Source organism: Dryobates pubescens, chromosome 11 (assembly GCF_014839835.1).
Source record: "Dryobates pubescens isolate bDryPub1 chromosome 11, bDryPub1.pri, whole genome shotgun sequence".
Classification (NCBI taxonomy): domain Eukaryota; kingdom Metazoa; phylum Chordata; class Aves; order Piciformes; family Picidae; genus Dryobates; species Dryobates pubescens.
In genome coordinates this window covers 17,027,620-17,043,594 of record NC_071622.1, presented here as the reverse complement: position 1 = coordinate 17,043,594, position 15,975 = coordinate 17,027,620, and the positions used below count along the sequence as shown (strand labels likewise).

Here is a 15,975-nt window from a genome sequence, read left to right as displayed (position 1 = left end):
GGTGAACACTTCTTATAGGTACAGTTACATCAGCTACATGAATGTAAAAGCATTTCTGTCACGTGCTTTTGGGTAAGGAGGTGCAACTATGTCAGTAAATCATTTTGTTGCCATATGCTCCAATTTTGACAGGATACATTTAACTTGGTGGTGGATGTATCACACTATCACCAAGGTTGGAAGAGACCTCAAAGATCATCAAGTCCAACCTGTCACCACAGACCTCATGACTAGACCATGGCACCAAGTGCCTCGTCCAATCCCCTCTTGAACACCTCCAAGGATGGCAACTCCACCACCTCCCTGGGCAGCACATTCCAATGACAAACAACTCTCTCAGTGAAGAACTTTCTCCTCACCTTGAGCCTAAACTTCCCCTGGCACAGCTTGAGACTGTGTCCCCTTGTTCTGGTGCTGGTTGCTAGGTCCTAGCCATGGGCTGCAGGACACAGTTTTGAGTCAGCAAGGCATCTGACCTGAGCTGGCTCACAGGTATACATCAGACCATAAATGTCATGCTTACCATAAACGGGGAGGCCTGCCTCCTCCTTGGGCTCCTGACCTTCCTCCTGCTTCCCGTCGAGTGTGACTGCCATATCTTCACTAGGCCGAGTATAACTTTATATACTTTATGTTGGCATTGGTATTGGCTTGGTTATTTTGTTTAATGCAATTTCATCTCAACCTGTGGGTTTCCTTTTCTAGCCCCCTTCTCTGCTGGGGAAAGGTCATTGGGCAATAAAGCAACTGCTACACTTGAACAATACTTCAACACTCTACTTGTGTAGGAGGAAACTCAGTTCTGATGCAGTTCAAATATCAGCCGATGCAAAAAAGGAAGGCTCCACTACTCCTGCCTCCCACTTCAGGGGTCTCTTTGTTTGCCCTAGCAATCATGAAAGTACCAACCACTCTTCTAGGACTTCAAAAGCTCTCACATAAGCACACATGAGCCAGGCTCCAAGTTATTCTTCCTGTCAGAGGACCTGTGGTTAAACTTCCATTCCCTTCGATGAATTTAACAACCATTATTTTATTAATGTCTCCTGAGATCCTTGATAACTTCCTGGCCATAGAATACAGAGGTACTCTTATTACACTGCAAGCCTGACTGTAACTCTGCTTTAAAAGAAGTCACCTATCGATCATCTGAAGAACAGTACCAACATTTTCTAATGAGATGCAAACAACTGAGTAAACAGATACCATCACCACCCCAAAGTCAGCACAAACCTGACTCGTAATAGAGAAACCAGGCACAGCAGTTTCACTACTCTCAGCCCCAGTACCAGTGCCACAAACTTGACTGGAAAACAAGAAATTTCTTGTTAAGCACACAACAATCTTGTTGAGATTATCCATATTACAAAGATGGTTGTTTAAAAAAAATCTGTGCCAGCTGCTCTATGTGTGTATGAGGAGCATTACAAAACTATTGAATATTCATTATGATGAGATCACCCTAAGAAAACATACCAATAGACCTCTTGGATACAGGCAGTTACAGTAAAGTATGAGACACAGAAGGAAGAGCATACCCTCCAAGGCAAGAGGAGAGCAGAGAGCATCACACTCATTGCAGTGCAGCACAATTGCATGAGTTCCTTCATGGCCCCTACAGCCTGTGCACAGCAGATTCCCACTCTAGTCTCTCTCAGGGCCTATTTAACAAAAGGGTGTGGAGAACCTAACAAGTAGTGGACAGGGACAAAAAGCAAATAAACCTATATATCACAAATAAAGGAGGAATATCAAAAGGTTCAGACCAGAACAACTGCATTGTTACCACTTCAGGACATGAACCCTACAGTTAATTTCATGAAGGAAGAAGTAGCTGTGCTACAGTGCTCTAAAATTTCTGCTGTGAAATTGTCCTAGAGCTGTAAACAGGATCAGACATTTACTAACTGGTTTAGAATGAGATCAAAGGGCAGAAGTAATAAATAAAGTAATTTGTCTAAACATGAACCTTTTCCAGTTGTGCGGGCCTGTAGTCTGTGAAGCATTCCAGCAAGGAACCTCACCAGGGAGCACTGGGACATCAAAGTGCAAGCTGAAGGTGAGGAGCACTAGAGAAAAAATCATATCCCTTCTACTGGAACAGAGTACTGCTCCTTCCAAAAATGTCATGAAAGCAACCCAAACAATACAGGTATCAGAACTGAACCAACTTCATTAGTTCAGTCAACTAGAACCAAAAAAACCCCTATTGCTCTAATTAAACTAATCCAGTCCAGCAGGCAATAGAAAATGTTGATTCATTGCTCAGAAATTCTTCCTAATAGATCTTGATTTCACCCTACTTGGAGCAGTCTTGTCAAATCATAGACACATGAATGCTTGACCTACAAAACCATCTAAAGTGCATTATTATTTCTCTGGAGAAAGAGGGAAGCTACATTCCAGGACTCCTCGAGGCAGGACAAAAAAGAAAGTTCTTAGTTGGAAACCTTTACTTGAGATTCCTCTCACTTCCTCCTCCCCCCCCACCGCCCCACAAATATTTGTGTAGTGTTTGTGTGACACTGAATCAAAAAAAATAAATAAATTAGGTGATTAGGCCTTCTCCATATGCAGGAAGATTTTAACACCACCATTAAGCAGCTCAATAGTCAGAACTGCAAATCATTCATTAAAGCTGAAGTTCAGTCTGGTATTTGTAAGAGCAGACTTACTCACAGGCTTTTTGCTGCAAATGTATTCTTGGGAGCCAGTAAATGTTAACAGAGACCTAGAATTAAGTAACTTCAGTTTTTAAAATTCTTTTATTCAAAAATCAATCATCACAGAGAGATTTAAACATTGAAATTGCTTAAAAAAAACCCCAAAACCAAAACAAACAACAAACAAACACACAAAAAACCCAAACCCTAGCTTTTTAAATTTTAAAACACAAATAAAATAGAGATTTCAAGAAAATTCACAAGCAACAGAAGGCAGCGTTTTTCAGGACTGCTCTAATTTTTCTGCTGCTGAGGCATTCTGTATTCTGAGCATTTCAGTTAGATGACTGGAGATTTTCTTGTTATAGAAACTACTAAATTCAGTTAGCAGGCCTCTTAACAAGAGCCCCTGGAGAAGCACTTGCCTAAGTGTTACAGTTTAGACAATTGCAATCTTTTAAAAAAACCTCAGAGAGTCTTTCCTATGGTGCATATTTCAACTCTCTTACTTCCATCTGTGATGCTATCACAGAGATCAAACATGAACGCTGGGAGAATCAAAGCTAATACAGTGAATGATATGACCATGAGCGGTATTTTTGCAAGAAAAATAACTACTACTGGCCTAGATCCAAAAAGCAACTGAGACAAATAATATCCATGGTGATGTCTGAACAGTTTTCTTGCCAATTTTCTCAAATACTGATTACTTTTCACCTTAAAAGTGAAACTATCCCTTAGAACAACTAATTGCTGCTTTAAATTAATAAGCATTATAGAAGGCCTTTCAAAGCAGAAAATGCAAAATACTTGCAACTTTTGAAAATGACACAGTTTAACAAATCATCTCCAAAGATGAAGTTTGCCCTCATGTAAGAACTTGAAGCCACACATTAAATTTTGAACACATCACTCAAACTATGCATGAGATACAAAGTAGTCCTCTCTGCTGTTTGAAGTTTTCTTCTAATGATGCCAGGAAAGAGTCACATTTCATCTGAAAATTCTTCTCCCTGCAGCAACCTAAGAGTGCCTCATAATTCCCGCCCCCTTGCTTTGAGTATGACCAGTTGTGCTTCCTGCAAAAATAGTGAGGTTTGTTGTTGTTGTTTTTTAATTAATTTTAAATGAAGGTTGGCATGGCAGGAAAAGAAAGCAAAGACATATAGCTCCATCAGTTAAGACACTCCCTAGGACATCATACCTAATTAATAACTTGTCAGAACTTCAGCTGGCTTGTTTCTTATTGAGACCACAAGGAACTTCAGCAGTCCAGCATCCATGAGTCTAAACACAAGCAAGGCAGGCAGAAAGTCTGATGGACCTTTAAATAAAACCTTTTGCCATTTTCATGCCTTCAAAAAACAGCAGGGGGGCGGTTTTGAAGAAAAAATGAGATAACAATAGTTGGCACCAATGTGATCCAAGTACATAAAAGAAGACAACAGGGCAGAACTCATCTGTTCTACATATGAAGAAACAGACACTGAGAGATGAAATAACTTCTGCGAGATCCCAGAGAAAGTCATTAATTCAGATACAAGCTTTTCATCTTTCAGTCAAAAGCCAAGTGTTAGTCTTACACATTTAATAAATTAATGGCCACCAAGTCACAGGGACTCCACAAGAACTGATCCAGCCTGCAGCCCACTCATTGCTGTACCCTTCTCCAGGAATCTCTGTGCATGACCAAGGACAGGCCACAGCTGGGATGAATCGCCTTGACAGCTTGTTAATTCACTCCACCCTTTTCCCAAGGCTCCTCCAGACACAGGCATTTACAGTTAGTCAACACACAGAATGAACATACACACATAAAGTCACACAGCACAGCTCTGTGTTGGCTGTAGGAAAAGTGTGTATCAGTCAAAGGGAGAAGAAGACTCCACCACAGTCAGACACAGTAGAGCAGGCATCACATACCTGCCCAGCACAGAGATGTTTACCAAGAGTACCCAAAATTGACCATTTGGGCTAAATACACACACCACATACAAATAAATAGTGTATAGCCACTGATGTGAAGGTCTCTCATCTTCTACAGATTTCCTCAAAGCAACCCCAAATGTGCAAACTTTAGCAATAGCTGCATATTCAAAAACCCTTTTCACCTTCAGTCACTTTCATACCGTTGCAGAAGCCCAGAGAAACTGGGAATGTTTAGTCTGGAGAGGAAGACTGAGACTTCATCGTTCTCTACAGCTACCTGAAAGGAGGTTGTAGCAAGGTGGGTGTTGTTCTCTTCACCCGAGTATCAAGTGATAGAACAAGAGGAAATGGCCTCAAATTGTGCCAGGAGTCTTTCTATTGGATATTAGGGACAATTTCTTTACTCAGACGTTTGAATAGGTTTCCTAGGGAGGTGGTGGAGTCATTGTCCTTTGAGGTGTTCAAAAAACATGTAGACACAGCACTTCAAGACGTGATTTAAATGGCCATGGGTGTGTTAGGTCAATAGTTTATCTCAGTGATCTTGGAGGTCTTTTCCAACTGAAACAATTCCATGACATAAAGATGCTAAGTGACCATTCACCCCCAGCAGTTTCTACACATAAATGAAAGGCACATAGTCTTGTGAAGGAAAAGTGTCAGCTCAATTTAGTATCTTGAATCAAACTAGCTTGAGGTGAAACTGTAATAAAACTTATGTTTTAGTCCTCCATTTAAGGGGAAATTAATAATAAAAAGGAAAATTTTACATATTTCAAAATACATTGCATCACCCATTCTTTCCAGACACAAGGCAAATGTGGTAATCTAGGAAGTAAAGAAAAAGAGGGTAAGAAGTGAAAATAACCACAAAATAAACTCTTCAGCTACTCTTGACTTCAAGTCTCAAAGCAAACTCATTAAAAATGCAAAGTCACAACCAAAAAAACCCAACAAACACCATCAAAACACCAAATCCATTGGAAATCAAACCTTTTGCTGAAAATGTAAAACAGCAACAAACCCTACAAATATTTCCACTGCCTAACCCTGAATTCCTTTATTTGTTACTTTTCTGCACTGCTTCCAATGAGTGTAATGACATTTTCAGTTTAGTTCATTCCATCCCTGACAGGTAAAATCCCCATTTTATTAGCAAGTCTCACAGCATCGTAGCTGCCAAATAAGGGAACAATAGCTCCATATTTTATGAAGTGCACTTACAAATCTGAAGAAAATCACACTGTGCTTGAAGCAGCTGCACTTCTTGGAATTATTAGAAACCGCTGTTTTGTCACCTGGGGTCAAAATTTATCCTTGGTGAATTCCATTGACTTAAAACAAGTTTACACCAAAGAGGAATCCAACCCAATGTCTTCAGGTAATGGAACACAGCACAGAGTCCTTGTGCCAAATATACTTTTTTTCCACTCAAAATTCATCTTTCTTATGACTTACAGCCTGAGAGGCTTCAGTTCCTTTTATCATCATTGGTTAAAGAGGGTGAAACTATATATTCCAGTTCAAAGAAGCAATACCTGGTCCCCACATTCTCTCTATACTGTAACATAAATAGTAGTGAAACAACAGCATTGACTCATGTGAAAAGAGCTTTTCAGTGAAAAGAACTTATAAAAGACCTACAGAAATTCAATAAATTTTTTCATCTAAAAGTAACAGCTGTTTTTCTAACAGCAGAAGCTCCATTTCTTGTTGAGACACCCTAGGATCACTTTCAGGAATGCTGGGTTTAGGTTGCTGGAGTCCTTGGAGCCTAATTCTTCCTGTGGCAACAGATAAAGCAGTGCTACTTGAATCTTGCACATACCCTGTGTAGTACAAATGACAGGATTCATATTATTTTGCAGCAAGAGAAACAAGCAAGCAAATTTACTGTTCTGTAGAGACATGGTAGGCAGGTTTGACATATCAATAGCTGAGATTATTTGGACAGGAGAATTCATTAACAGAAAAAAAAAAACACAAAATAATAATAAAGGGCAAACACATATTAGCTGAAGGACAGATGTTTTTAGATTTGTCTCAGAGTGCCTACCACTTTATTCTGGAAACTCCTTCAGAGTTCAGAAAACTTCTGTATGTCTCCTGCACATTAGACAAAGCAGAAATACTGTCTCTAGTTAGCTAATAAGGTCCTTAGATCTCTTTGATAAAAAAAATGAAAAGGTTTGTTTTATTGTTAAATGACAAATGGAGAAGGTAAGAAAGAGTTAAAAAGGGCCTGCAGTACAGAAAGGATATTAAAAGATCTGCAAGTAAAAATGTCAATTCCCTTCAGAAAACAAAACAATTATTTTTAGCACAGTATTTATAAAATAATTATGTGATGCTTAGTTCTCATTAAAGACAAGTTTCTCTTTCAAAAAAACCCTTCAATTAATTTCCTTAGAAAGGCTAGGATTAATGCCATCCACCATTGGAGGCCATAAAATTTTCAGCAAAACTGCTTTTCATCAGTTGAGTTCCTCCCTCCAGAGACACTCTGTAATGCTGCCATTTGCCCCTCCATACAATTCGAGTACTTCATTATGGGCTTGATATTTCTTAGAATTCCCTTGGCATCACCCAGAGTCAGTTTCAATCAAAACCCCAGACTTTCACATTTACTGGTAACTGCCTTGGTTCAGCAAAGCACTTAGATAAGACGCTCAGTTGTTTTGCTGAATCGACCCAAAACCCCACACCCTACTGCTCCACATGGGTGCAGAACCCTGCCGATACTCAGCTGGTTTTAGTTCAGAGCCTTGCTGATATAGGAGCAGCCGGCTGAGTTCAAGCCATTCCCAGCCCATGAATACAATTACTCCCTCTAAGGATACAGAGAAAGGTTATGTATCTGACACTCAAAAGTTTTTCAGAATTTTTGTGTGGTTTTAGAAGATAAAAATACTATTTATGCATAAACCACATGGAAATGGCACAGGATCTGACTCAATGGAGTCGAATGAGAGAGAGAAAGAAGACCAGATTAAAAAACTAATTTATACAGAAATAGAATGCCAAACAGCAGTGCTGAGAGGACCTATAGATTTAGTTTAGCTTCCCAGTTTCCATTAGTCTTTGTATTTAAACTGCTCACTTCAAAGCATCATTTACTGCTTGAAAGGTATTAATTTTTTGGGGGGTGAAATTATCAATCTTTTATGCATGTTTTGGCTTCTCAAAGTTATTTCATGAAGCTCACTGATACGAAGTTAGAAATTCATCATTTGGTTTCCTATCAAATGAACCTCTGACATAAAGATGTGTCAAATCACTGGCAGGTGCTGAAAGGATTTGAAAAAAACAAAACACCCAAAATTATACCTTCAAAAGCTTCCTTACTAATATCTCTCAGAACAGAGAGTGTGATAGGCTCTGATGGAAAGCACACAGTCATTCCTTTACAACCCTTACAGAAAGGCTCCCAGCTTTCCCAACCAGAAGTATGGCAGTGCCAGAAGTATGACAGAAGAGAAGGAAGGCACAGCATGCAAACCTGCCCTCTGTCCCTCTAACTCTTCCCTGAGCTTGCAAGTCTTTAAATGCTCTGAGTACTGGTTAATGTCATCCTCTAAAAGACTGACTATACAGACCATAAAGGGATATAATTGGGTTGTTTATCAAGAGAGGCAGAAGTTGGCAGATTATGAGAAAGAACTGAAGGAAAAGACAGCTGGAGACTCTATTGATTCAAAAGTTACAACCAGTCTGCTTTACTTCAGTCCTAATAATTCAAGAGTCAACCCTCTATCTCCCTGGTTCTCATCCTCTAACCACAAAATAAACAAAGAAAACCCCCACACCTCTGGCAACAAGTACTTTGTTGACAAATAAAACCTAACACTGAATTACATCTGGGGAATACCCAAACACTGTTTAAAATTAAAGGAAAGGGTTTTTTAGATTGCGTCCTTCCCCTTTCAGTGGAAGAACTTTCTATTACATTTTGAAGGATCTTAGACTGCCTTTGGCAACAGTGTGTTCAAGGTCAGAGGAAATTCCTCTTTAAAAAAGGTGCCCTGACAAGGCTTGCTTCTTCCTGTTGTTACACTTATGGCACCATCACCACCATATCTGGGGGGCACAGATTCAAAAGATATGCTAGTTTACAAGCAAACAGCTTTATTGAAAACGAAGTACACACACCTTGAACATACACAAGTATGTAGAAAAAAAATTAAAAGCTAGGAAAACAATGCAGTAGAGAAGCAGGGAATAAAAAGCTGTTGAAAGGGAACCGTAGAGACAAAGCCAATGTATGCAGACAAATCAGTAACTTCAGTATTACACAAAATAGGTAAAATCTTCAGTATCAATTTTTACAGTCTCTCCATCAGCCTGACCACAGCCATGAAACTCACATCACAAGACCTGCTGCATAGGCAATGCCGAATGTCAGGGGAAAGAGAATGTCAGGGAAAGAGAACATAACTGGATGGGTAAATTCTGTTTGGTATCAGATACCACAGCTGCACTGCTTTGCCAGCAACAGGAACTATTTGCACTGCCAGAGGATCCACCCCACAAGGCTGGAATGAGACCCTTGACCAGTAGAGATCCACAGGCTGTATCACCCTTCTTTCTTCTTTCCAGGGGCACAGTAAGTGGGGGGGGGAGAGTTAAGTAAAAAATAAATTTCCCATTCCTTCATGGAAGAACTTATCTTCTTGCAGGTTTGGCCCTCTGGGTCTAGGGCAGGTATGTTTCAACAGTCCTCTAAGACAGTTTATTAAGGCATACATCATGCACTCAACTGTACAAATTTGCCAGCAAGTAAAATAAATATGTTCCAGCCTTTGATTTAAGCCACATTAGGACAGAATATTTTTGCTCCCAAGACTACAAAGCCAGATTTGCTTATAAGGTTATCCAAGGCTGCAGCGCGTGAAGTTCCGAGTGTTTCTGTGAAGTACCTACTGCAGGTTGCCAGACCTTAGCTTAAGCCCACTTCAAAAACATAATTCCTTCAGACAGGCAGATAGTTTGCCAGCAGTTCTCTCCATCCTGCCTTGGATTTTCCATGGGGAAGAAAAAATCTACAGTAATCAAGGTTTACTTTGCAGTCTTTTTCTGTACAATTAAGGCTGCATAAATAGAAGCTCACAAGAAATGTGTGTACAAGCAGAAAGTAAATCAGATTCAGATAAGCATTTAGTTGCACACATCCAGGCAGCAGGAGGAGGTTGAGAAAGAGACAAATAATATCTGGATACTGTAAAGACCATTTTCAATGCAAACTTAGTGACGTGTATTCTTCAAGCTATGAACATGAAAATACACAGGTTTGTGGTTCTGCTTTGAATATGAATCTCTCTGCATAACCTAACTCAGAGGTTTTATTGAGCTATTTAGATACACTAACAGCTTTTCAAACAGCAAGAATGGAAAGGATAAAAACAAACCATGAAACGCTACACAGATTTTGCTTAGATCACCTATATCTGAAAGGATAACAACGACAAAGATATTGGAAAGTCACAACAAAACCTAGACCAATAACTGCAGTCTGAGTGTAGAACTGAAACAGAAGGTGTGCTCTCCTGCAGCAGCCTCCCTACTTCAGAAATAAAGAGTATGCTGGAAAAAGGCTCAATATTATAAATCGACACCCTAGGGAGGTGGCATGCTGCCCCCTGCCTCCCCCAGGCCTCACCACAGGCATGCAGGAATTTAATTTATACTTCTCAGCTTTATTTATACTAGTATGTTAATGGTTCACGCCTGGAAAAGTGTAGGTTCTGTACACTGGCAATTAAGAGACAAGCCTCTGGTACCCTGGACATCATGCTGACAGCAGCTTATAGGCATCTACCACAGCTTTTGCTACACACGGCCAGAACACCATGCTGGCTCTCACATATATTTCACCTGCAGCTACAAAATCCTTGCATTTAAAGAATACTTGTTTATGTTAACAGGATTCAGTAACTACTAACAGAAAAATGCTGCAAAGATCTATCTAAACAATCTTCAGAGAGCTGTCCTTCCTCAGCTGTAATTTTATCTGCCTGAAATACCTCTCTCTCTGACCTCCACAGAAGTCCACCAGTTCCTTACTGCCCTCATTACACTCCATAAAGGATGTAAACTAAATGTTCTCATTAAGAATTCATTGCAAAAATAAAAAGCATGGAAAAAGCCCACAACCCACAGGACAGACACAGCTAGAAAGCACAAGACAGCGCTTCCTCCCCTTCACCTAACAAACTGATCCCTTTTATTCCCTTCAGCCATCTTCTTCTTATGCAGATAGTGGGAAGAATTAGTCTTCAAGAAAGAAATACCCCTGCTCTGAGCAGGGGACTGGCCTATACTTCCAGAGGCCCCTCCCAGCCAGAATCATTCTATGACTCTACTTATGAATAAGTATCTGATCAAATCCATGTGCTTTGTAAAGAGTTTGTTTCAAGAATAGCTGCCAGAGGAAAACACAGAATTGAGGACTAAAACCACAGAAAAAAACACAGTAAACTTCAGCTCAGTCATGTTAATGTGTCTGAACGCTGAGTAACTTCTTAATAGTAGTACTACGTGTAGCACTTTTAAATTAGTGGGTTTTAATTAAAACTGGCAATAAGAGATAAGCTGACTTCTTAGGCAAGCAATCTTCTCAGCAGCAACCGAAAACTGATGTTCTGATTAATTAAAACAGGTTTTTTCTACACTAGCAATTTCTTTTAAGGCAGATATTTATGCATATGTAGTGATTCAGATTTGCTCCACGTAATCACTCTTCTCAGCCAAGACTAGCATTCATATGCTCAGCTCAAGCCACAGACACACTCAGACACACCCTGTACTGCTGAAAGTTCATCTCTGATGAAGCTATTGCAAAATGTTAGCATCACGTACTATTAAACAATCGAAGTTACTAATGTTGGATGGATGCCTTCAGGAGGCCAGCCCCAGAGAAAATCCCATAAGGCTTGAGGGCTTGTAAGAATTTTCTGTGCTGAGCACAAAAAGAAGCCAAATTGTAAAACATTCAATTGCTCAGTCATGTCTCTTCCAAAGCTGGTCATCTTTTCCACAGTGAGGACATCTCAGATTTAATCAAGCCATCTGCCCACTGTCCACTTTTCTCACTACCTCACTCTGATTGACCATGTAGCCATTTGGCCCATTCTGCAACGACCCATGCTGTAGAAGAGGCTTCCCCTTGAAACTGCAACAGCTTTGACAGACAAACATATCAAGAAGAATCAGTTCAGTGCTTGAAGAAGCTGCAATAGAAGCTAGGTACTTGAGCTCTACAGACCTTTCCTTTCTCTGTTACAAGCTACTGAAAACTACCTAAGACAAAACACAGAACAGGAACAATCCCCATAAAAAGTAATGCATCTTCCTAACCTGTGAGCCCTCCAGTAACACTGACAACTGTTATTGAAAAGTCTTTGCCATCACCATTGACAGCAAACTTCAAAACAGATTAGAGAACTGTCAGGAATGACTAAGGTGAAGTTAAAACTTGACAAGGCAAGAAGGCTAGACAGACATGGTGACCTGCTACAAACCTTCCTAGGATTTTGACAGAAATTTACTTTTATCAACTACATAATTGCAGTTTTATCCCAGGTTACTGACCTTGAAGGCAACAATGAGCTGAGCTGGTACACCATAGGTCTGAAAGTACTTGTGCTCAGGGCCAAAGACCCTGTCCTGAGCAGAAGTCGTCTCCAGCCCCACTTCTAGTTTCATGCTGTACAAAAAAAGTTCATTTTCCACCTTGGACTCTTGCTAGAAGCAAGGTTATGATGTGACCACTGGTTGGGTATAGACTGTGTTTAATCATCATTGCCCATCATTGTGGCTCTGAGCAACCTGATCTAGTGTGAGGGGTCCCTGCCCATGGCAGGGAGGTTGGAACTAAATGATCCTTGAGGTCCCTTCCAACCTTAACAATTCTATGAGTCTATGATTTCAGCCCAGCTCTGTACAGACACCCTGTTTCAGCTTCATCTACACAACCCCACTGCCAGGGTAATAAATGCAGCTTCTTGACAGAGCTAATAGTCTGGCCTCAGTATCATACTGGCAGAGCTAACCTACTTCCACAGCAATCTTCTGCTTTATAACCTATGTGCACCATGCAATTACATTTTTTAATAGTGAATTGGCAAAATAATTTATGTTACTACTGCAGTTCTTTAATTACTTTAAAGGGGGGAAACATTGGTGCAAGAAAACATGCTTATATAGGAACAGCATTGTTTCTTCCATCACCATACCAGCAGTTCTGATCACAATATTTTTGTATAAAATCGAGATGTAAACACAAACATTAGCTGGCCTGCATTTTTCCAGCATAATAAAAAAGGTATTTTTATTAATAATTCTGAATATATACACAAGTTACAACTGAATTTGAGATTTACATGCCACCTACCTGCAGCTGCAAAGCACAGAATCATCAAAGCAAACACTGAAGTTGCACAACTTGAAGACATTGTTGCAAACGCTGTGTCTTCTCAAATCAGCTCCCTTTGTAGCCCTTCATGCAGATACTCTTCCTTTGAAATTTATGGTATGTTTTGCAATCAGATTTTCCAGGCTCCTAAGTGCCTATAGAAAGAAGTAAAAAACCATTTGAATACAAATATAACTTAGAGAAGTCTTTCTTAAAGCAATACTAAAGGAGTGCATTTTATATTGGCAGATACTTTAGGTACAGATAGCTCAGTACTCTTCCACCCTGTATTTCAGCACTTCCTTGCAGCTGTTGCTCTTTCATATTACACACTGTGCAAGTTGTGAGCTACTTGGAAGAGAAATCCCAGAGCCCTTTCTGTCAACTAATACTGAAGTCCCACTGAAGCCTGCCAACAGTACCCATAGCTTCAGATATGTTTACTTTTAAGTATTCAGACTTTCTCTGGGACATACAAACATTTGTTTGTTTATTTCCTGCTACCTTTACTACGCCATGAAGAAATGTTTCATATGTGCTCTAGCTGGTTTACGGGTAACAAGATAAATTTAACTCATCATTTCTCAGTGTCACAAGTTCTGAAAACTTTTCAAGGCCACTTGACCTCTTGATGCTAAATATAAATACAAAGCTCCTCAGAAACTTTATTTTAAGAGATTTCAAGACATGATACACCAGGTCAGTAAAACAACTTACATGTGCTATACTAATAAACAACGATACAGCTGATGCCTACAGGCATTAAAAACACTGAAAATTATGATCCCACAATGCAGGCTGCCTAGTTTTGAGGGGGAACACTTATTAGATGCACAATATCATCTTCTTTTAATCTACTGTCAGTCATCTAGATGTCTAGAATGAGACTACAGACCAAGCAGGCAAGGAACTAGAATACTGTTATCGTATGCAGTCAAATAATATCTTATTTACTTCACTGCCAGCCTTCAGAAACAGAAGCGGACAGGTGGAGCCTCACCAACCCCTAATACTCACTACAAAGCAATGCAAGCAATTGCAAACAACCATCATGGAGCTAAGTGATAGCATAAGAGTGAGTCAGGACCAAAATCTAAACTGTGGTAACTGAATATGATTTAAAAGGTTCTTGCTAACAGTAAAATGGAATCAAATGCAAAGGCTAGGCTCTGTTATATGGCATGTGCCATATTGTGCATAATCAAAAGTCTACAAAAGGAGACCTGCACCTAGACCAGCAATTCAAGATACCTACCAACAACACTCCTGCAGCTATGAGGATAAGGGCAGAAACTCCCATGCAGAATTCCTCTATGCATTGGTTATTCAACAGAGATGGCACTGCCCTGCGCAAGCGAAGCTGCAGCCACCCACCCAAGAAAAGGTCATCTGTGTCCAAGGCCAGAACTACAGCCTCCAACAGATCCCTCACTCACACTCTTAGCACTTCTGACCAGTCTTAGCAGTGCCTCAGACACTATCTGCATAGGAGAGCAGCCCAGGAGTGGCCAAGGCAGGCTGCTGGGAGCACCCACACACCACACTTCTGCAGAACAGAAATGTATGTATAGGGCAAGGAAATAGTATCTATCACAACATCAGGCTTCACAATTTTCTTTCAGGCTCAGCATCCTATGTAAGAAGCACATTTGCCCTTTCCCCCTGCCCCGATCTGTTGTTGACATAGAACAGACTGAAACTCCAAAGTATAACTCAGAGCAGGTAAGATTACAATCAAAAATCCCTAAGCTTCTTACTCCTATTCTGCCAGCTTGTGAAGGGTAAATAATGGAGACTTAAGTGAGCCTTTTCTTTAGAAAGCTTTTCCTAATTTAAATTTGCTTGAAAATATGCATTCATGAGCTTTAGAAGGAGGGCAAATTTCAAACCCTGAAAAACAACGTGAAAAGGTAAAAAAATGCCAGCAAATTTAATGACAGGGCCAAAGAGAAATTAATAAGAAAATGTGAAAGTTCAGGTGTGGTGCAAAACACCCCAAATTTTGCTTCAGTGTGAAACCTGCAAACCAGGCAAAGGCAGTCCACATTTCCTTTGAAGCAAGAGAAAAAAAATCTGTGCAAAGACATTGAGAACCTGAACTATTTATCTGGAGTAAACATGACTGCTAGTCAACTTGAGATTCAAAAGAAATTTCCAAGAGAATCATCTTTTCCTTTGGGGTATTATCTGAGTAGCTATTTTTGCAACGGAGGTCACAAAGTGTCGTATTAAAAGTATAACCAAAAAATCCCAACTGGGAAGAGAAGATGACATGAGAGCTTTGGGTTTACTAAATATACTGTTTTCATGCCAATGCTCTGTACAAGTGCAGGCTGCAAGAAAGGCTGGCAAAAGAGGGCATCTGCAGCTGGAGACACTGAAGACTGACTAAAGGCAGAGTCTGCAGAGATCGTTTTGACTGAAGTTTGCTGTTTACAAAGACCACTGGCCCTGATAAAAGCGAGGGTTTGTAATCACCGAAGAGCCTGGTTTCATGGACAATTATCATTTCACAGATGCAATCAGCAATGAGTTTTCCTGGGAACATCAGGAAGAATCTTACTATTGCTGGATTTTATTAGGTTTGAAAGAAGGCTGGGAGAGTAGAGGCAGGAAGATGCATTTTGAAGTACATGAGGACAAGAAGAGGAGAAAGTATGAAGTTTTAATTTGGTTTAAAGCAGGAGCCTCTAATGTTCATGATAACATAAAGCTTAGCTATGATACCATGAAAAAGACGAGCTTTTGGAGGACACTGGGATGTGCTGGCTCGTCTGTAAGCATAGACAGCCACAGAAGGACAGATCTCGCTGCTCACTATATGACCACATGTAAGACCTAGGATTAATCTCTGCTTTCAGAACATTTGAGTACCTGTTACAGAATCACAAAATGCTAGGGTTTGGAAAGGACCTCTGAAGATGATTGAGTCCAACCCCCCTGCCAGAGCAGGATCACCTAAAGCAGATTACA

General features: G+C 40.1%; 1 protein-coding gene across 3 annotated transcripts in view; it reads right to left on the bottom strand.

Moving 5' to 3' along the window:
* TGFBR3 (transforming growth factor beta receptor 3) overlaps window positions 1-15,975 on the bottom strand; it is a 109,976-nt gene that overhangs the window by 83,560 nt on the left and 10,441 nt on the right. For all 3 annotated transcript variants that reach the window (XM_054165158.1, XM_054165160.1, XM_054165159.1), the window contains exon 2: window positions 12,982-13,157. In XM_054165158.1, the coding sequence (XP_054021133.1) occupies window positions 12,982-13,042 (61 nt within the window). In that variant the 5' untranslated portion in view covers window positions 13,043-13,157. The remainder of the gene's footprint in view (window positions 1-12,981; window positions 13,158-15,975) is intronic.